At 37.9% G+C, this 21447-nt stretch overlaps 1 protein-coding gene across 1 annotated transcript in view; it reads right to left on the bottom strand.

Annotated features, from left to right (window-relative positions):
• Positions 1–21447, bottom strand: part of EPHA6 (EPH receptor A6) — a 371852-nt gene that overhangs the window by 97216 nt on the left and 253189 nt on the right. The window contains exon 7 of the mRNA XM_059871825.1: positions 8333–8495. Coding sequence (XP_059727808.1) covers positions 8333–8495 — 163 coding nt within the window. The remainder of the gene's footprint in view (positions 1–8332; positions 8496–21447) is intronic.

The following is a 21447-nucleotide window of genomic DNA, read 5'->3' as shown; positions in this document are numbered from 1 at the left end:
AGTCAAATGTTGCAATCTGTTTTTAATGTTTTCCTCAGTGTTTAGCAAGGGCATCAGATGCAAATGTGTCTGTGAAGTGAGAAACCATAATCCATATCCCAGCTAGGATGGAGGGGGGAAGGTGTTTGCAGGTTTCTAAAAGGATGATTTGTCACTATCAGACACTTGCAATTTACTAAAATTTGAATATGGCAGGATTTTGGACAAAAAATTGTATTTTCTTTCTTAGCTTTATCTCAGTCCTGCACCTCATTCAGAAGTTCTCTCCATCCCCCTGTCCCAGTGGAGTCAGCAGCTGTGCTGGGTATGTGAAGATACTGAACTGGGCTCAGGAGAAAGCAAAAGCAAAACCCCCACACCTAATTTTTAGCTTCACACTTTCTTCAGCATGTCTGGTATTCAGTTTCATTGTCACAAAATACATATAGTTTATCATGCCATGCTTTGGTGATTAGCAACTCTGCAGTTGACAAAAAATAAATTCTTATGCCTCTTGTTTTTCTCTTTGCTTTTTGTAGGAGTTTAGGAGTTTAAAAAGATCACCTGATATTATCCAGTTGCTGGAGACTTCCTAATTTTGTTAATTTATTGTGTATAATATTAATTTTTTCCCTTGAGTATTTACCTACTTGCAGTCCAGGTGATCCTCACTGTCCAAATACTAAATGAGCAGAAAAAGAATTAGGCTCATTTTTTTTTCTCTGTCTCCTGTCTTGTGACTCCAAAGTTTTATTTGTTAAACACTGTTCCATTTGAACATTTACACCACATGACATTTACCCAATTCTTACTATTTCCATGGGAAATAAAACATTGTATTGAAAGAAGAATAAATAATTCAATTCAATGACTTCTGAAAACAGGAGTAAATACAGAAAAGGGAATCATTTTTATGTCAGGGAAGCAACTTTGATTTGCTAAACTTGCAAATTGTTCATGAAGCAAAATCTTCAGCTTTCTTTAGGCATCAGGTGATTAAAGCTAAGGGAAATCACCTAGGCTGCTGTCTAGAAAGCTCAGCAGGTGATATTCTCTCCCTTTGCAGCAGGTGAAGCTCAATGCAATGCTCACATTGCTATCCAAAGCCTCATAAAACTGTTTCCTAGAAAAGCATTTGGCTTTTGAACAATATTCGTGTGTGGCTTAAAAACTCATGGTGTAAACTGGCTTTATAAGAGTAATTTTCAGCAAAACCAACTGTTCAGGTTTCTGCCATTAGGTTTCTGTCCAAAAATTTTGATGGAAGCGTGCACAGGCAGTAACTTACAAGGGATTCTGTACCTGTGGCCAGACAAGGTAAATATACACATCTGCCAAGAAATGATGGAGTAAAAATTGACTGAATAGTTAAATGATATCTGGTGATGTTATGGCAGTGGATTCCAGCTCTGTGTTACCTTCCACAGGCTCAGGTTTAGTTGGAAAAATGCAACATAAGAAATATCATGCCTCACAAGAAACAATGCAAATGCTGAATCCAATTTTCAGACTAGTGGGAGCTGTGCTAAATGTGGCCAAGATGATTAAAGTCAGGCATGGTTTGAAGTGGCACATGGAGAAGGTTTCAGAGGAGTCTTTCCTGCCCATCTCTGCAGTGGAGAGGACAAACTGCAGCTCTCCTTTTGTTTTTAATAGGAAGAAGATGTGTGCAAAAATAGTGAATTTGGCAGGAGGAAAGCAAACAATAAGCTCCAAATTAGCAGTAAAATTTATTTGTCAAAAGACAGATTAACTGTGATTTTTTTCAACAGTCATTCACTGCCAAAGCAAAAACCCAGGAACCTTCCTGGTGCAAATGTAGGGGCTGATTCCATGGCCCAAAGAAACACCTGCAGCTGTCAAGATGTAGATGTGTCCTGGATAATTTCTGGATGGAGCTGCTGTTTTTTGGTGTTCTAGCTAAAACAGAATCCAATCTACCCATTTAATAACACACTTTTTTCTATGAGGAACCAAAGTCACATTAATGAAGGGGAGAAATTCAGACAGATTTATGTTCTTTCTGCCTGTAAACAATACAGATTTTTAGCTGAGACTGTACCTACATGAAAAGTGATAATTCTGTTTATCTTGTTTGTATTTTAGACGCCAGAGTTGAATACATTAGGATTTTTTTCTTCATGTAGTTAAATCACTACAAGGAGTTTTCAAGCCTGAAACTTCCACATGACCCTAATTTACCTGTCAGATAAAATTGTCAAATGACAGACAAGAATAACTGGAAAATGTGAATTTGTTAAAAACTGACAGAGAGGCTGGTAAGGCAAAATGATGGAAATATTTATACACAGACTCATCACATACAAGTAAAAGGTTCCACAAAAAAACTATTCAAGCAGTGAGAAGACAGTGATCAGGGACTCTCAATACCTCGAATTTTTACAGCATTTTACCATTCTAAATTAAATTCTTTGTGTCTCTCAACCTCTCTGCTCTTTTCTCATTTCTTGAGCTTTCCCTTACAGTGAAATTGCAAATACTGAGAGCAGTATTTGTTTCTGCTGTGCATGTTCTTGAATATTTTTTGGTCACTTCCTGGTTTTCCTTTCTTATTTTTTTTTCTGTGTATATTGGTCTATGACCCTGTGCTTCTCCTCAGAACTTCTTGGCTATGCAAGGCAGAAAAACACATTTAAAAAAACAACTTTGTCAGGTTGCAAGGCCAAGCATGTTCCTGCAACCTCATTTCATCCCTTTGAGTGTACATATGAGAGCGCTGCATCTAATCATAGAAGTACAAGGCATTTTTTACAGAATCTCATGTTGGACAACATGGCCAGCATTCCTATAGCTAAAATCAATACTCTGTTGTCTCTGCACTGTCCAGGGCACCTGAATTTTATCACAGAGCAGAGCTAAGGGATATTAGCACCCCTCTTAACTGGGCTGTCTGCTTAGTCTGGTTCTATTTTTCATTCTGTCTACCTGTCTACTAAGTGAGTTCACTTGGACAGAAAACACTTAAAAAATGAGTAGCTAAGACAAGAAAAAGGGAGAATTTATGACTTATCCAAGCTGTTTCAGTAGTATACTGCAATGTTTGGGTGGCAAAACTCTTCAAGCACATTTTACCTGCTACTGATATGATTAGTCCAAGAGATTTTAAAATGCAGCATGGATTATATATGCACCCAGGAGCTTATATCCAGATAAACTCCTCACTGCCATTGCTCTTCATGCTTAACTCATGCTATATGCCTGAAATGATGCTTCAAGTTTCTAAATGCATTGTTCCAGCTTCCTTGCTCAACACCATGCCCAGAAATCCCTTCTGCATCCAGCTTGGTGCCAGTTCTACCCCTACAATCTACTTTTTACATCCATGCCCTGTCTCATCTTCTCTCTACCTTCTTCATCCAAATGTATGGAGGAGGAGCTGCAGTTTCCCTCCCCTCTGAGCTGAAGGGAAATAGCCTGAGGCTTCCTCTTGTCCTCACTGGGCACACTGGAAGAAATTGTGCAGATGTTTTATTCTCAGTGCAAGAGGCTGAAAAGCAGAGAGAATCTTTCAGCTCTGCTTTTCTTTGAGCAAATTTTTCCAAGACATTTTACAAGTTTGTGTATTTGGTATAAGAGAGCTGGAAGCCCTAATGACAGCTCACTTCTGTCTCTCAGCTACATCCCTTGCTTACTTCAATTTGACATCTATCAGGCAGCAGACCCTCCAGCAGACTGAAAGATAAAAAAGTGACAGGAAGACAGCCAGACTGATAACAGTGGGCAGTTGTAAGACAGATAAGTGTGGACAGTGAGCACTGGAGCTCTAATAGACAGGAACAGGCTGTCAGGGGGATTTACAAGGCATTGTAAACAACAGTGCTTAAGAACAGTAGGTAAGGAAAACACAAAGTCTCATTAAGGCAACCTTTACATTTTCACAAATGCAAATGCATACCCTGTGCAGTTCCTGTGACACAGTGAGCAGATGGGCTCCAGTCTAAGGGGACATGAGAAGGCAAAGGTGAACTTGAAAGGGACTGTCACTAGCACAAGAATGTAAAACTTTTTGGTGTCTGTTCACTTGAAAAGCTTTCTTCCAAGTGTTTCCCCCTAATATCCACTTCCTGGCCAGTGGATACATGGAAAGCCTGTGCAGGCAATTTAAGATCTGAATGAGGATGTTGCTCTTGTTTAGGAAATGCAGAGGAGAAGTGAAGTCTGGGTTTTCTGGACACATGCAGTGGTGCAATCAGACAGACCGAAATCAAATGTGAAGAACAAATGGCTAAAAGTATTAAAACACAGCAATGAAATAATTAAAGACTCAATGAGGCATTCATTTAGTTTCCAGTGCTGACTAATACTGAATGAACTGTAGGATGTGGCAGAGGTGGGGAGAGATCCAACAAGAAGTTTCTAAATATGGGATATGTGTCATCTGATTTGTTTTGTTTCAACAAGGAATTGTGTACTACTGTCAAAATATTAAAAATCTTAAAAAATCCAAGAAAATTCTATTTTGCATTGGTAATGCAATAGATTTTCTAAAAATCCTTGTGATGGCTTCTCTGTCATGGCATAAACCAGGGCATGTGCTTAAACCAGTAATGGACCTTCACTGGAATCAATGATTCAGGACCCTTTTCTTGAGCTATGGAATTCTGGAAAGAATGGAGTCACGTCTAGTGGCAAACCCAAAATTGATTTGAGGATGAAAAGTTAAAGATAGATTTTGTGGATGTAGGAAGAGGGAGAAGAATGTGAAAATTCAGCAGAATTTTCTGGCAATACACAAAAATCACCATCTGAGACTATGGTAAAGAAATTAAAGTTATTGATCTATCAAGACTGCAGTTTCAGCCAATTATTTTTTCACAGTCTTCAACTTTATATAACACCTAATCAGATATTCCATTAGCATTTCTGAAATGTTTAGGGTTTTACTGTTAATAATTTAAAGTTTACAAAGTCTGCATTGCTTTTGGATTAAATATCATAATGTGCTCACATTTATTTCTCTGTTCAGCCCCAGCACAAGTACACAGTGCATAAATGCTACTTTGTCCCTTAGGTCCCTTCCAGAACAAGCAAACCATTCCACTTGCAGATTATTTTTTCCTAATGATGAGAAGGCCAAGAAGGAAAATACCCTTGGTTTTAGAACAAGCACTGCTTTGGCATGAAAACTGCCTAAAAGCTGTAAATTGTCCAATATTTTACTAATTCCTCTGGGCAGAAGGACCTCTGAGGTAATGTAAATAAAAAACTTCCCTAGGGAAAAAAAGAAAGTTTGAATCATTAATTAAAAAAAGAACCCAACAAAGCCAATCAACCAAAAAAGGTATTCCAAAACCAGCTGGTTAGAAGAGAGGGGGGTAAAAAAAACAGAGAGGGTAACAATTAGAGATTAAAGCATCTCTGCCCTAGGAAAAATGTTTTTCTTAATTGTCAGAACACATTTTATTTTCTGTTAGGAAGGACCAGAGTGTTTCTGTGGTGACTCAGATAGCTGGTAATTCTGACAGATAAAAGCAGGAGCTACAAGTGAGGTTTGTGCTCCAATTTAAAGCCCCAGCAGTGGCAGCTGTGTGTGTGCTGGAGTGTATGAAAACCTGCCAGCTTTGCTACGAGTGTTGTGCCTGTAAGGTGCTGAAACAGAGACTGAATGAAATGGCAACAAGAAACAAAGTCACAAGTGGTGGTCGCTGTGTTTTGGAAAGGTTTCACATTTCCCAGGTGCAGCCTCTGGGCTTTAAAAGGGGGAGAAATGCCTGATAGCATCCATTCATCCATCCTTCCTTGAGGAGGATTTTTCTGACTATCCTAGGTAGCTCCATTTCTTATCAAAAAGAAAATACAAATCTACTCTTTTTGATGCTCCAGTTGTTTGTCTTTGCAGCAGGGAGAAGAGTTCACAACAGAGCTCCCCAGGCTGTGGCTGCCTCAGTCTGTGGGTCAGTAAGTGAGGGTGCTTCCCAAAAAACACATCAGCATTAATAACCAACTTCTTCCACTACTGCTGCAGGTTTGCTCTTCTCTCTCCCTCATGCACCACCTTGAGCAATCCCACCAAAATGTTTAAGTGTTCCTGGTAATGATGTACCTATTTTATCCTTTATAACTTTATAACTGAAGTGACACAGGTAGTGTTTCACCCAGTACATCAGAGGAGGCAGGACACTGCCCTGCCAAAGGAAAGTGTGCTTTAGGACATTGACATCTCATAGCTGATGAATCATTAATTTTCTATAATTAGGCTATTAAAGAAAAACCTTAATTTTTGATTGCTCATTTTAGCACCATCTATTAACAAATTCTGTCAACATTCAAGCAGGGTAAATGGAATAACCTTGGATGTTTACTTGCATCTGGTCTGAGAGTTAATTCTTCTCCACTGTAACACGTTCAACTGGCAGAGAGCTGGAGGATGTTACAATCTAAGGCCAATTAAAGAGGATTTTTATCAAACACAGGACTTAAAATATTTTTTGTTATTTTCATGAGACTGTTGGTTGATAAATTCTCTTTTCACATCACAGACTTTTAAAACACTCTATTCTTCCCAGCCTTCTCATGAAAATGCTACTTTTGAGTTAATTCAGATCTAATTGAGAGTCCACAAAAAGTAATTGCACAAGTGAAATTTTCACCAAGTAACTTGTTTTTAGTGAGCGGGGTGGAGAGAGCTGCAATAGGCTGCCTTGGCCTAATATTATTTGTTATCTTTCAGAAAAACTGAGAAAAATGTGTATCAAATAAATCAGAAAATTTTCAGCTGAGCTGCACACTGCCAGAATAGTAAATGATGAAGAGAGATTCCTACACAGCTGGAGTAGGACTGGTTTGCAAGACAGATGCAGGCCAGCAAGGGCAAATTAACATTAATGGGTACTGACAGAACCAAGCAGCCCAAATCTCAACACAACTCCCCTAAATCTCTCTGTGTAAATGTTACTCAGTATCTTGAAATACTGACAAGACCATTGCTGTATTCTATTTATTCAGCTATGTGAAACCATGTACTAGCAGCAAGTGCTTAGACATAGAAGTAAAAGAAAACAGAATTATTGAGAGATAAACTGTGTTAGGTCTGTTTATGGCATCATAAACAGTTTCATTTTTCCAGTTTATTTCAGTATCAGGTTCAGCTTCTATGTTATACTCAAAAAGGATGTTCAAATTAAGCTTACCATGCAGCCCAAGGGCCAGCTGCATGAGAAAGAGAGATGGGGCCAGGATGCACTAAGGGGAATGTCACTCCCAGGAGATTCCCTCAATACCAATGAGGGGAAATGTCACTGGAGCCACAGTCTTCCTGATTTAGATAAGCAAGTGACATTTTCACAATGTGAAACCTCATAGAAGTTTAAATACTATTTCTTTTTACATGAATTAAGCCTTCTGTTTATTGCACCAGAAGATAGAGACAAGATCTACTGAAATTCTTGAAAGCACCCAAGTGCTCAACTCCTATTCAAACCAATTGGCTTAAGTACCCAGCAAATTTTAAAAAGTCCAATTAGGCATTAAGCACTTGGAAATCTATCCCTGATTGATTTTTGAAATAGAAGTTAAGAAGCAATAAAAATGGAACACAAATCCCTGGGTGCTCTTGGAAGCACTTACACAGTTCTGAGTCTGTACATTAGCTTAAACAACTTGAATTCTAAAACACTAATGAAAAACATGGTATATATAATTGGCTAATTAAAGTAATTTAATTAGTGAGTGTTTTAATGTTGTATCTACTACACTAATTTCCTCTCAAAGACACGTAAATACCTTTTTCTATGTTTCTTTGAACATGGAAGGCAACACATGACAAGTACAAAATCATTCAGAGTGTGAACATCACACATGAAGCCTTTTTGCATATTTTGTAGGAATAGGAAGGCTTCTTGCTTCTTAGTGCCAAATTTAGTAGGTTTATTGGCTGATGGAAATGCATATAAAAGTTTTCAGTTTTTTATTTGTGGAGTCTGGGAGCATTGACAACTGCAAGGCAAAGAGTCCATCACTGGGAGCTTGCATGAAGCTGCTGGACTCAGGGAAAGCCTGACTAAGGGTATTTCTAGATGTCAAGAGGAAAAATTTCTGTAAGGAAAGAAAGGATCAGAGAATCCTAGAGCATCTTAGCTTGGAAGGGACCCATAAGGAAATATTATGGAAGAGAACATTCCTTCAGCTGCAGCATTGGGCTAACATTTCTGTGTTGTTGCAAATCCAGATCTGTGAGTCTGAGGCTTGTTTTTAATCACATAGCACTGGTCATTTTTTGATAAACAAATGGTATAGGTTCAGCCATTCAAATTCCCAATGTCTCACTGGTTTAGAATTAGATGCTACTTCTGTTGTATTTATTTAGGTTTTTTTTCCTTTCAGTGAAACTTACTTTCATCTCCAGTTTCAAATTCAAACTTCTGGCTATAGCCGCTGTATCCTGCTGCCGTCCTGACTCTGATATGAAATATGTACTTGGTGGCTGGCTTGAGACCTGTGATGATAACACTTGGAGCCTTGGACCTTGTGGAGGAATAGCTGAGCTGCTCATGCTCCTGAGGGACAAAAGAGGGAAGAAATGATATCAAGTTGAGTTGAACAATCTTTGCAAATATTATATAACAGAACTGAAGCTCCATATTCTTCTCATGAATGCAAAATGTGTTTATAAAAGGAGGTGCAGGTATGGATTTCTGTACTTTGGTTCTGTGCTATAGTCAGAATGTATGATATGGCCTTGACTTTTAGATTTCAGGGTTTTTTGTCTCTACCCCTGCATACAGACCTATTTTTGTGACTTGGGTTGGTTAGCAACCAACCCAACCGTAGTCAAACCAACATGAATTTCTACAAGACTACATTCACAGAAGAATGGCAACTAGAATGGAAGCTCATTATTTTTGCACAATGGACAAACTAGGAGGTCAGGAAACACTACCAAGCTGCAAAATAAAGATGTGGGAGTATTCAAATACCCGCTACTCACTTCTACCCGCAGGTAGTGCCAAAATGCCGGCGCTATCCGTGGGTAGACCTGTGGGTAAAAGAAAATAGGAATTAACTTTTTCTTTAAAGCCTGTCAACTTTGAGCATGGTTCAACTGCTTCACTGCTGCTGAGCTCAATGTCTTGTTCCAGGTAGCTGTAAGGTAGTCATACATGAAATTCACTTTGAAACTCTATAACGAGAAATACTCTGTGCACTTGTCCCCTGTTAATCTCCTGGTAGTTGATCCCAGGCAGCTGCTGAGAATTCCTGAGTCTCACAGAGATCCCTGAGAATTATGGGCTCTGGGAATTACCACTGCAGACCAGCTGCTCCAGTATGGAGCCCAGAAACATCAACTTCTGTGCTTTAACTGAGCGCTGCTTTGCTAGACAGGTCTTGGATGATGCTTTTACATGAGAGGATGACTTGGAAGAAGAACATTTATTCCCTGTCATTAGTTACTTGATAAACCATTGATCTGTAATATTTTATGGGCTGCCTTAAGGCTAGGTTTGCTCCCTTGGAGCAGGATTTGTCTCAAAACTGAGCAGGAATGTCCTTGGCATGGGCTTAACAGTCCAACTGTGACACCCACAGGGCACCATACAGGTTTATTATACCATGCAGTGATTTTAGAGTAGGTGTAAGTTATTCAAAGGGTGCTTCCAGCCTGTTCAGAAAGAAATCTAGTTCATAGAAGAGATATAACCAGGAGAGGATTAGGTTTCAGTCAGATTCTGTTGGGCTTTTAATCTCTTAGCAGTATGCATGCACTTTTTACATAAAACAAACAGTATTTATCAAACACTCTGAGTTAACTTCAGCCATGCGTAACAAATCACATTAGCACAGGGCAGCAGGTGGATCACTGCTCCCCCAGAATACAGGGAGATGGCTGAGAAAACCAGACTGAAAAACAAACACACAGAAGCAACCCCATGGTTCTGTTAAGGGAAGGAGCAAGAGGAAGGTAACAATGATCAATATTCAAAATAACTGCATTTAACTTGCACTTCAAGCAGTGGAAATAATTTGAGAAAATACAGTAAGAGGAAGTATTGATTTTTTCCTGCAATCTGTTACCAAAATTTGAAGCTGTGAGGAGCATGTATTTAAATTGAAAAAGTAGGATAAAATGAACATGTAATCTTATGGATAGAGACTATAATTAATACACCATCTAATTACTTCTTTAAATATAAGACTTCTCCCAATTACTTGAAATGTTGTAACTTCACTCTGAAGAGATATAGTGGATTTTAGACACACTTTAATGCATTTCAGAAACAGCCTATTTTTTTCTGACAGAAAGCCTACTTGTTTGAGTGACAGGTGCTTTTTTTTTTTTTTTTTTTTTCTGATTAGGCTTACATGACTTCCTGTGAAGAAAAGGCCTTGGAAATCTTCACTGCAGGTTATGTAAACAGCAAAGGTTTGTTTTATACAGGTATTAGCATGAGTCTGTCATGGCCCATAGATGGACAGTGACTTTATACTTTGGAATGCTCTGGAAATTTTTATTTAGACTCTGTAAGCTAAGGAAGAGACCAGCACCTAAGGGATTTCACTGTACACTGTAATAGTTGCAAGCTGTTTCTTTTCCCTAGACTACCTTACTGCTTGAAATCAGGTCCTAGCATTTAACAGTGTACTGCTTCTTCTGACCTGCTGGAGAGATTGCAGAGAAAACTGATGGAATTGTAAAAAGCAATAGGGTCTTTAAGAGGAGGATGGAAATGGATTAAAAAAAAAAAAAAAAAATCAGTGGAGATTCCCCAAGGTCCATTGACAGATGCACTCCCTGAAGCCTGCAGAAAAAAAGCCAGCAGCAGCAAAAAGTGGGAATAACTTCTGGAAAAGAATCTGAGAGAGATTGTTTCTTTTCCAAATTGTTTCTTTTCCAGTTTCCAAAATGACTTTTGGAAAAGAAACAATCAATTATGTATTATTACAGGCTAAGTACTGCTTGTGTAAAAAATACATTTGGGATACACTGCCTGCATAGCCAGGGGTGTGGACAGGCAGGCAGCAAATATAATTCATTGTTTGTTGTTGGTCAAAGACAATGAGTGTGACAAGGGCTGTGATGGGGACAATTAATCAACAAAATGGGTCCTGAGGGGCAAAATGGGTCCTGAGGGGCAGCCATCACTGCCTGTCCCTCCTGGCTACCTCCAGGAGCTGTCTGGCTTGTTGCTTCCTCACCACCTGCCTGGGGTTGCCTGCAGGAAGCCCTGAAGTGTCCCTTCCTCACGCCCTCCCCTGTCCTTTCTTTCTGCAGCCTCCCATGCCATCCATCCCACAGACTGAAAAATGATGTCTGGGAGTGCCCAACCTTAAAAGTAATAGTGCTGTCATATGGGGAAGGGACAAGATTTGTTACTGCATGTGAAATGGTGGAAAGGGAACCTGTCACCTTGGTTTGAGAACAAGCTTCAGGAGCTTGAGGAAAAATTTGCTCAAACTCAAGACAAAATGATTCATAGCTGGAAAGTTCCCCGGGCTGGAATGTTTTGCACAAAGAATCCAGGCTTTTAGGACTGGATTCCTACAGAGAACTTTCCAAAAAATGGATGCTTTGCCATTCTCTTGACAACTGATCTGCAGCCTACCTGGAAAGCCAGAGCTTTCTACAGAAATGCATGGAGGTGGCTCTCAAGGCTGGCCACTCCTTCTGTCATGATCTTTCCCAGGAAGGCTGAAGATGGACTCAGAACAAAAACAAATACAATTCTAGTCTGCACAGAAGTATGGGATGCTTTGTATTAGTCTTGCTATAGACCATATGCACTCACTTCTGCAGGGATTCTGTGTTCAAGAAGTCAATTTTAAATGAAGGACCTAACTGTACTTCTTGGATGTTAGTGCATGCTTTTCCCAGATCCTGCTTTCATGCTGTGGCAAAATGCAGATATTTATTGACTCACTTATCATGCACCCTATTTTCCATCAAAAGGAAGCATGATTTTGTGAGCTAGAAGGATCTATCTCTTGTGATAGATTTTTGACCTAGACAGTGACAGGGCCAGAATCAACGGGAAAGGCCACTGCATTTATTCTGCACTTGATAACTACAGACTGCAAAATCTGCAAAAGAAAACAAAAGTTTAAGTGATATGGCTGTACCTCCTCCTATGGCACATGAGAAGTAAGATAATACACAGCTGGCCACTATGTATGGTTTAGCATTCACAAAAAGAGAAGGGACACAAGAAATGCTCTGATGCTTTACATCAGTATCAGAGCAGCATTTGTGATCTTAAGATGGCAAAGGACTCACAAGAAGCACCTCTGAGAACACAGGGGCTGAGGGGTTAAACATGAGTTAAAGGAGTCTATCTAATGTAATATACTCATATAACTATGAGACCCAATCTGATATGAGGAAATTCATAAGACCTCTTCCCTAGCCTACTGCAAATTTATCTTGGTGAAAATCTGTAATTAAAACATAAATATAACCCAAATGCAATCTGTGCCAATGTTATTACACAATGTAATACTAACTCTATGACTACCTATCCAAGTTAAACAGAATTATATTATGAACTTTGAAAATGCTATCTCTGTTTCTAAGGAAATTGTATTTTTCTTATTATTTGTGTGATTCTTCTTGTAAATGGAGTCTGTTCTGATTATGAGGGACAGTGTTCACAAATCCATGACAGTTTACTCTGTGCATGAACAGGAAAACCTTTCAGAATCAAATTCTTTCCTGTAGCCACCTCTACCTATCTGGATCTGTATCTACCCTAATTTTATACCTGGCTTTATAGATAAGGCATTTTTTTCATCTCTAAAGAGACAGACTGGCTGAGAGGAAGGCACAATGGTGCTAATGGTCTAAGACTAGACAACCTCCTTTAATGGAGAAGCACCATCAGATGATAAATGTTAATGAAATGATTTCTGCTTCTGCAGTGCAGCAGAGGAGCAGTCAATATCCAGATGTTCTGTTATTGTGAGGATTAGCACCATTTCCTCATATACTTAAAAGAAAGAGGATTCCCCAAAAACATTAACAATTTTAAATAAATAGATAACTATATTAAATAGACAAACTATCACATGACACACCTGTGTGAAAAAATTGCTCCCTAATTTTATCCCCACCTTAGTATAGAGGAAAAGAGAACAGAAATGAAGGCTTTGTGGACACATATAAGAAAAATATTGATAAATGCTAACCAAAATGTGATGACCTTTAATCAATTTGGACTCCTATGGCAATCAAAGAGTGCACATACTGATGTTGTAGGTGAGAAAAAGATTATTTATCTCAAAATCTTTAGTGCAAAAAAAAAAAAAAATCAATAGAAATTAAAGCTGAAATGCTGAATTTTGCTTGTAGTGCTGAAATAACCTTCAAAAGATTACCAGTAAAGCACTGATAAAATCCTGGCACTTTCAGGCATACAAGATCTCTCACCATTAATATTTGAGTAGCCACTCAAAGAGACATGGCTCTAATAAAAACAGTATCAGTATTTAGTTTAGCAATTTAAAAAGATAACCAAATATAATTTGCTATGGTTTAGAATATATAATGGGAGCTATATACTCTTAGTCTAGCTTATTTTATGAATGACAGTGGAGGTATTCAGCTCATTGAGTGTCACAAGCAACAAAAATCTTCTTAAACAGACCCCAGGGAAAGGGATTTGCACCTTCTGCCAGCTAAAAGAGACTTATTGTACCCACAACTTTCAAGTGTGTGTGTGCAGAAAGAATCCAGGGAGAGTAAGTGAATTTACTATCAGCTGTTTGCAAACACATTTTCTAGTCTATATCTATTGTCCTGCAACATGAAAATTCTGTATTAAGCCACATAATCCCACTTGGCCTTTTCAGAGCACTGTTATTTTACTGAAAGAAGAACTAATAGAGATTAAATCTATATACCACAGGGACCAGGTCTTTATCCTGTACACTGAAGCACAATGTCAAAGCTGAGTAAGTACCACATTAAAGTAAAGAAGATTTGGAGTTTCATGATTCAGGTGCTATAAATGTTTAAATAAAAGCACCAATAATAAAAAAGAATTTTTTATGAGACCATTTGGTCACATCTTTCCTCTTTCCTGGATACATCAGTCTGAGGACACACACAATGTGACCTACAGAGAAAGCATCATTATTTTAAAGGAATGACCATGATTCTGGAAGACAGCAATGATTACTGATCATAGCTCTAGTCCACTGTGCACAGAAATCTCCAAATTCTTCCTTACTTTTCCCATGGGATCAGCTATGCTGGCACTCCAGAGTCACCTGAACTTTATTGCTGTGCTACCCACTAGGATAACACAGTAGTTAATTATTAGGTATAGTCATTAATTGATTAATCAGTTCAAATAGACTCTATTAAAGACAAATAACATCAGTTGTGGAGTTTGTACTTACTCTCTGTGATGAATAAAAACAGATTCCCCACAGTTCTAATTTATGGAAAATGCCCCTGATTTATAGAGCCTATACTCCTCTCACAATTAAATTTCCTCCAATGATTCTCAAAAAGTATTTTCTTTCTTTACAATAAAACATTTTCATAATGCAATTTCTGAATGCCTGTCGCCTCTAGTCATAGCACCTTTGTCACCTTACACAGATTGTTGTAGAGAAGGACTAATTACACTGAAAGCAATAAAATTAACAGCACCCGTGGAACTTGGTGTCTGCCATTGGAAATGTTTCTTTATATTTACTAATTTTGTGTGTGATTTTCTCCTAGAAAACTATTTTGACCTACAGTACATCAATTAAGAGGAATGCTGGCAGAAGATTTTAGAAAATACTTAAATGTTCAAAAATGGGCTTCTAACATTAATTACTGATTACAATCTGATCAACAGGATTAGGTAAATTTTTAATGTATCACAGAGTGGTAGGAAAAATTACAATAAGAGAACTAGAAGTAAACAATACCACTGAGATTATTTAAAAAACAGCCTTCCTAAAAACCCCTGTACCTCTGGTTTTCAGCTGAACCACATACTTGAAGTAAATTTAGAACAGTGATTGCAAAGATCTGAGGACCAATCTAAACTAAGTTGAAAAGTGTGGCAGCAAAAAATCAGGGCCAGATAGAAAATTGCAATGGCTCCAGTGTTTGCTTCAGAGGAGAAATCTGCAGCACTTAAAGGCATCAGCCCCTTCAGGCTGTAACCCTGTCCCTTCCCTCCCTGGCCTCCCTCCTGATTAATCTGAGATGTAACAGTCTGGGGAGCTGAAACACTCAAGTGTCCTTTACCTGTTTGGCCATTCAATATTTTATATTTTGATTGCCTGTCAGTCAGCTCATCACTTTTGCCATGTGTAAAAGCAAAGCTGTCAACATGACAAGGGGAAGAACAGATAACCAACCATAAAAAAAATACAGAAAGGTCAAACCCCAGACAAAATGCATTTTAATTGGATTATATACTTGGAAAGGCAGAAATGAGTTGATGTGAGGTGAACCATGAAAAGCAGAAAATTAAATGAGGAGAGAGATGAGGACAGGGAGGCTTTAAAACAATGTTAGAATTCTCACCAGCACAGGGGGGTGAGGGCTGGGCAGAGCAAAAGCTGTGTGGTTCACATGCTGGGCCAAGTGGGACTGCCAGGTGTGAAGGCAGCAGACAGGAGAGAGCTGATTGTCCCAGCAAGGAGATCAGAATGAAATAAAACCAGGCCTTCAGTTAGGGTTGGAACAGGGTGCAATCCAGCATATAACAAAGGCAGCTGGAGAACATGGCCTGGGCTGTCAGATGAGCACAGATATTAAATCCCATCTTTCTGGCAGTAATATGCCAAATTTAATATTTTAAATTTGTTAATTTAAAATATTTACCAGTAAAAACCTCTGCACCAGGACCTCCAGAGGTCTCTCTAACTTCTGAATATAAAAGTGTCAGCTTCTCCAGCTGCCTTGAAGATTTTTCTTATCTTTTCACTCATTTTAAGTTTCTTTTCCAGTTGGAAAGAAGCAGGAAGCTACTGCAAGCATGAACTAGGTAAAACATTCAACTCAAGTAGTACTCAAAGTTCACCTTAGGACAGTAAAGCACAGCTTCTCCTGGGATATCTAATGCTAAGGTTTCCTTCATAATGATGTAATAAACCTGCTGACAAATACAGTGCAACAGGAAACAGAAGCAATCCTGAAAATTTGAAGATTGGAAGGCTTCTGTGAGTTTCTTTGCTGTGAAACAAGCCCAGAGAACCCTGGATATACAGTGGGCTGATTCCCAAGTCATTCCTTTGGTGTATGAGGTTCATGGTTCACAATTCTGAATGAGGTCCAGGTGCCACTGCAGGTTCCTTCCCCCCATTCTCACCCTTAACACTCTCCCAGAGCCCAGCAATCTGCAGAGCTGGGGCTTTCTGAATTAACTAAATTTGCTTCATTGTGTCTTACAGCTTATGGACTTTTCTTCCAGGAATTTCCTTAATTATTCCTTCAACCAATTTTGCTTGTGGCCTCCAAAACATCCCTAGGCAACAAGTTTAATTACAAACTGTGTTTAAAAAATACTGTGGGGATTTTTAAAAAAATTACCTTTCTGACTATTTTATTGAATATACTTTAGTTTCTTATCTATAAGAAATAGTGAATAATAATCAATATCAGTAATATGTTCAGCCAGTTTCAGAATATCTGTGTATATCATAGAAACAGAACTTCTAGTTACAGATGGGAAGTAGGTCACTGGATAATGAAATATTCAAACTGAAAATGCAATACCCTGGAAGAAAGATAACAAAAAGGAACAACTCGCTGATGTGAAAAAAGTCACTGTCCAAACACCTGAAGGTCTCCAAGGGGCTGAGCCATGGGGCAGGCAATCTTGTCATACCCAGCATTACCAGCATGGGTAGCACCACAGCCGTGCACACAGAACTGCTGTGTCCCTTCATGGCACATCTCCAGATTGTGGTGATCCCATTTCCTCCAGTGAAGACAACTTAAATGCAGAGAAGCATCTTACAAGGGAATGGAATTTCAATACAAGAGCAATCATCCAATTTTTCAGAAGACTTCTACAGGGAGGTGACTTCCTACAGTACAGAGCAGACAGCACTCTACTTTAACAACCCCCCAGCAAAAACCACTACAAAATAAACAAAAAATCCCCTAAAAACCCCAAACAACCCTTTCCCCTCCCCCCCCAAAAAATCCCAACAGCTCACAATATATGTTCAAAGCTGTGAAAATCAAATGATTCTACCAATCCAAAAATTTAGCACAGCACTGAGTCAGCTACACAGAACTCAGCTCTAATAGCGCTGCTGACAAATTACCTTAATTCACTTCATTTCAGAATCCCTACAATATTCACAAGAAGATAGGGCCAGGATTTCGATTAGGGCTTCCTTTCAGTGCTGAATATTTTGTCAGGTTTCTAACACCTTGCTGGGAAATTTCAACTCCTGTGGGATGCTTGCAGCTCTACAAACACCCTCATAAAAACCACATTCTGTACTAAAATCACATTCTGTACTAAAAATCTCTGGTGGAATCATGCCTTTACAACTCCTTTCTAAGATGTGTTGCAGCCTTTTAGGATGTTAGGACATGTAGACTCCCTGGGCTTATTTTAAGATTGGTTTCAGCTTAGTTTGAATCTTCTACATAAATAACTTTTAATATTAGAAGAGCAGACTAATGCAGGATTTTCTCTTTTCATTTGCTACTGAATGTTTCCTGCCTGGCAAAACCAGAAAAGATCCTTCTTGATATACAACAGCTTGAAAAAAAATTCAGTGGCATTAATAAAGCTATCACTTTTATTTAAGTAAGCAAAATATCTACTTTTATAGACTGAATTGATTCAGATTGCTATTCAGATTTTCTATTCTGGAAAAAAAATGACTGAAGTCATTAAGATTAATTTCAGACCATATGAATGTTAAATGGTAACAAGTCTTTCATATGCTAACTATGAATACGTGTCTTTGGGACAAATATTTCCCTTTTCAAAGAAAATTGGGATTTATGAGCCTAGAATAATGTTGACAATGTTAAGATAGATTTCAACCATCCAACAAAAATCAATTTTGGAGGAAGAATTTTGGCCCTAAAACACAAAGTCCGACACTAACTAATGTTTGACTTTAATTGCTGCAATACAAATAATAAATCAGAGGCAAGAGGGAACCTGCTGATCTCTATATAGAAATTGTGTATTGCTGTTCACTATGCAAGCCTCTTCTGATATAAACATACAATAGCTGTTGAAGTCACTGAAATATCACATTTTTTGGTGTATTAGTGAGCACATGCAAAAATCTTTTTGTGTCTCAATGCAGGCAAACAGCAAAGGTCTTCCTTCTAATGCTAACTCAGAAGGGAATTCACCTGAATTCACCTCTGGTGTCATGACTGTAGTGCAATACATCAACACTAAACACAGCGTATTCCTCAAGTTTATGTTTTCTTCAAACACCTCAGTGAGTTAATGGGGTGTAAAGCAAAAACAGCAATCTTTTTTCCAATTAATTGAACATGAATTTCAAGGGCAAAGCAAACAAACTAGCAAGTAAATCAAAAAGCTGATTTTGCACTTTCAAAACTGACACAGCAAGTTTTTGCTCAATTTTTTGGGGAAGTGCCCATGTCTGATGTAGCTAACTTGAGCAGAAATACCATTTCTGGTGGTGGTAAAAACAACAACATGAAAAACATCTGAAAAAATGTTAATGAAATTCACAGATGGATGTCAATACCTTTTTAAAAAGAGCTGCTCCAGCCACTAAAGACTTTTGTTAATATAATATGAATACTTGTATGTGCATGAAAACCAGGTAGTTTGTACAAGGTCAAATACGAGATGCATCAACCTGGTGAAGTTCCTACAGCAACATAAATGTGTTTATGAGCAGCAGGTGAATTCCTGCAAAAGACTCTAAAGCTATTAACAGCTCGGTAAGGAGTACATAATAATAGGTTGTTAACTCAGCCATCCCAACAAGCACATCAAGAAAGGGCACTTGGAAACTATTAATGCAAATACATTAAACAACTCAAAAGAAAAGGAGAGAATTGTAAGATTTTGCTTGTTTCAATCAATCAAATAAATATCTGTGGGTTTATTCGGGGGCAATAACAAAACCACATGGGAGTTACTGAATGAGGCGCAATTTTTATGAATTCAAGTTGGCTGATGAAATTATTAATTTAAATTAAAAGCTCCTCTAATATTAATTTTGATTCCAACAAACACATCCCCACACCAAACCCACAGCTTTTGTTTAATACATAGTAAAGTGATTATACTGATATTAAACAGGAAAACAGTGGTTTAGTGCAGTAAAATGGAGGGGCTCTCCCTAAAGGGGCTTCCTCTTTCCCTTTGGATATTTCTCCCTTCTCCCAGAACGACTGCTTTGGGGACACTGGTACTTAATATACTAAAATTACACAGTCAGTGGCTTCATTTAATGTGAAAAAGAGACCATTCAAAGAGGAAAACTAACACCCTGTCCTTTTCTGTGCTTAAAGTACAACCAAAATGCAGTCTTCGGAAAAAAAAAGAACTTTTTTTGGTTTTACTCTCACACCTTTGTACCTCTGCAGGTATCTCTAAAATTCATTGAATATTGCAGGAAGAAACTGTAAATGAAAAATTATGTTAACACTCCTTCATTTAGACAAAGATATAAACTCCTGTCTCAAGGTATGTATCTTGATTTAATCTGTGAATCCACCTCTATAGCTGCAAATCAACAATTTATGAACAGTAAGTCATCCATGTATTGTGAAAATCACTGTGCTAGCTTCACTTTTTAAGAGTTTGGGCTCACAGACAATTTTTAAAAAATTTTATGGTTACTTTGTATTTTAAGAGGGTCTAAAGGAAATATTCTGACTGGTTTTAGAGATCTGGAGACATAGACATTGTATTTAATTTATAAATAAGGAAATCCCTTTCATTTAGATGACCATCTTTTGGCAGGTATGCTTGTTATATTTAGGTCATTATTCACAAAACTTGCCTTTTTTTTTTTTTTTTTTTTTTTTTTTTGGTAAAAATCTGTGAAACTTTCAAACCCAAAGTTTGACTCCTGAATGTGTGTTAGTGTGTCTGAGGGAACTCCAACTCTATTATCATATGCAACTTAAACTTACTGCACCTAAACTCAAAGGTGAACACACTGCAGGCAGTCGATAATAATAGAAACAACAAAAATAAAATGCTTTGGGAGTACATTCTCTATTTCCTTCATCCAGGATTAAACATTTTCAACTCCTTACCACTTCCTTTTGTGCAACTGATACATTATCTCTGATGAGAAAACTTTTCTTTTTTACAGCGTGTTCATCAAAATCATCTAAATGTTGCCTTAGCTGAAACTTTCTGCTCTATAAAACAGCTGCTTCTGATTTTTGACCCCACCTAAACACATATTTAAGATTAACACTGATTCCTGAGGTTAACATTATTATTATTATTATTATTATTATTATTATTATTATTATTATTTTTATTTTTATTTTTATTTTTATTTTTATTTTTATTCCTGCTGTGTCGGTGTACAATTCTGAAAACCATTTTTCCTGAGATTCAAAGGCTTTAGAGGATAGAAGAAAACCATTTAATAATTCCTTTTATTAGCAACCAGTCTTTGTCATCAATGGATTTAGCTTTTCTTTATTTGAGGTATGGAACTAATTGTGTTTGCTGTCTTGTAATAGTTTGCATACCTCCTATGCCTATTCCTATGCCCTTGAAAGCATTTGAAAACCTCTTGTACAAAACCATTAATACACTTTTTCTGAATTTGTGCAGCTCTTCAAGCAGTTACTGGAATAAGCACTGTACCAGTAATTTTCCTTGGAGAAAATGATATTGGCTGCAGGCAAGAACACAAGATCAGCAGAGACTTAAGTATGGGGCTTTTTTTAATATCAAATCCACCAGGCTTGCTCAAACAGCATTATACTTCTCACTGAGAGTTTCTGGTTCAGCAGGAACAACAGCAATACCTCTAAAGGCTACTTCATTATTAAATACTAAAGTTCAGAAGCTGTTTCTAAATAATTGACAACAATGATTAGTAGACAAGCCAAACCAGGCATCTAATAGAGGTCTAGCTTAGAACTTTGATAAACCCTTTGCTGCATGTAATTGAGATTTAGATGCCAGATTTCTTTTTCTCCTAATAGTAATTATATTGTGTCATTAATAATGGCTGCTGCAAGGTCCTTAGGTTCTTTCCTGCAAGGCAAAAATTTTATCTGGTCAGAGAGTCTGGTAATTAGTCGCTCTCATTTTCAACAGTTCTGAGACCTATTTTTTTTTTTTTTTCTCTTTTTGGAATCTCAGGCTTTTACATTTTTTCCCTTGGGAAACTGGGTTAATAACAGCAGAACAGAAAAACTGAGGAGCTTGTTTAACACCACTTACTATGCTAAAATAAGCTAGGAGATTTCATTTTAATGATTATATCCCAAAGCACATTTGTAGTGATTATTTTTTGAAAACATTCGGCAGACATGGTTCATTTCCCAGGAGCTACATAGGGCTGAGAATGCCT

Source organism: Haemorhous mexicanus, chromosome 2 (genome assembly GCF_027477595.1).
Source record: "Haemorhous mexicanus isolate bHaeMex1 chromosome 2, bHaeMex1.pri, whole genome shotgun sequence".
NCBI classification, from domain to species: domain Eukaryota; kingdom Metazoa; phylum Chordata; class Aves; order Passeriformes; family Fringillidae; genus Haemorhous; species Haemorhous mexicanus.
This window is presented reverse-complemented; position numbering and strand designations above follow the sequence as displayed.